This window comes from Monopterus albus, unplaced genomic scaffold (genome assembly GCF_001952655.1).
Source record: "Monopterus albus unplaced genomic scaffold, M_albus_1.0 scaffold451.1, whole genome shotgun sequence".
Lineage (NCBI taxonomy): Eukaryota > Metazoa > Chordata > Actinopteri > Synbranchiformes > Synbranchidae > Monopterus > Monopterus albus.
The window spans coordinates 25,021-26,581 of NW_018128331.1; the positions used below are offsets into that span (position 1 = coordinate 25,021).

Sequence of the window (1,561 nt, forward strand, 5' to 3'; positions counted from 1 at the left end):
CCTACATGATCTTGATGTTGTGATGTTACAGGTGTTTTAACTGCCCTGTACTACTGTCAGTGACAGGGCACCATCTAGAAAAAGTACCAGAGGTAAACCATCAGTTTTTACTGTTCCACCGTTACTCCAGACTCCAGAATGAATTTCACTTTGCCATTTCTTTAGAGATCACATACTAACAGTGTGTTCAAGCTCAACTCAAGATGAAACTCAGAGGGTGTGCGATTACATTCAAAGTGACGAGAAAAATCCAAATACACACAAGTTGCCTCTAAAGGGACAAAGACAGATCTGCACCAAGTTTCAACCTGAGGGAAACTCTACATTAGCACAGTCAAACCTGAAGCTGTGGATTCCCTGCAGCTCCTGCTGCAGCACCTCCTTGGTGGTGGCGATGAGCTCCAGTGCTCCGACAAACTCTGAGGTGGAGAGCAGCAGCTGCACGGTGGGCTGCGTCTGATGCACCGCCGCCATCAGTTTCAGCTTGTTGTGCAGCTTCACGCAATTGTTGCGGGTGAGAGCAGTGCGGAGGGCCCGCAGAGGCCCCTGGCACATGACGCGATCCATGGCTGCGGTCCGGCCCCGCAGGGTCGCGACGGCCTGCTGTGTTTCCTGCAGCTGGTCCTGTAGCTCATGTTGCGAGGACATGGCGTGAAAAAAGGCCTCAGAGCGCAGAGAGATCTGCCGGGCAATGCTCACCTCCACCACGTCCAGGTAGTGACTCAGCTGGAAGGAAGCACAGACACAGAACAGGTGATTCATATCCACACACAACATGTTCCAGCAGAGACCGGTGTTCTACAAGCTGTAGAACGGCTCTTTACAACTGGACACGTCAGGGCATCAGTTACTGAGATTATGGCACCTTATGTAAACTAGATTCCAACATCACTGTATTCTAAAGAGAGTTTTAATTCCAGTGCCCCCTAAACAAATAAGGATATGCCCTCTGAGGTTAGAAGTACCGCTGTGATGCAACCGGCCGGATGATTTCTGAGAAATGACTGTGCATGTAAAAGGCCAACCGGTACCGAGAGGTTTGATTCCCCATGTGGACTGTCATACAGGAAATAACTGAAATTCGGATGTGTGATCGGTGTGTTGTGCAGGGTGGACATGTGGGGTTACCTTCTCCTGCAGCAGCTTGGAGGAGGCCATGTCTCTGCTACTCTTCCCTCCAGCGCTGTTGAAGTGAGACCAGGGCAGGACGGCGCTGAAGATGGCCGGGTCCTCCAGAGCAAAGTCCGGCTTCATGAAGATCTAAAAACAGGACAGGGTGTGACATGAGGTCACCACGGACACAGCTAACGTATAAAACCCTAGAATCCTGGGGAACAGCCAACTGCACCTACACAACTGTGTTAGTAGTGTGTACTAGACTAATCCTAATGCACATGCCGTTTACTCGTCTTTCTCACATCAAAGCAAATTGCTGAGTAGACATTTCACTGTCACTTCCACACTGATCCGATACAGCAGAGCAGATGTGTTACCTTTGGGACTTGTTCCAGCTCAGCTCTGGATTTGTCTGGGGGAAACAAGAACAGCTCTGATCAGTCAG

The 1,561-nt window shown here is 50.1% G+C and overlaps 1 protein-coding gene across 8 annotated transcripts in view; it reads right to left on the reverse strand.

Moving 5' to 3' along the window:
* vps54 (VPS54 subunit of GARP complex) overlaps positions 1 to 1,561 on the reverse strand; it is a 19,665-nt gene that overhangs the window by 11,221 nt on the left and 6,883 nt on the right. For all 8 annotated transcript variants that reach the window (XM_020587291.1, XM_020587295.1, XM_020587292.1 and 5 more), the window contains exons 5-7: positions 1,494 to 1,528; positions 1,129 to 1,260; positions 341 to 726 (exon numbers count right to left, since the gene is read on the reverse strand). In XM_020587291.1, coding sequence (XP_020442947.1) covers positions 341 to 726; positions 1,129 to 1,260; positions 1,494 to 1,528 — 553 coding nt within the window. The remainder of the gene's footprint in view (positions 1 to 340; positions 727 to 1,128; positions 1,261 to 1,493; positions 1,529 to 1,561) is intronic.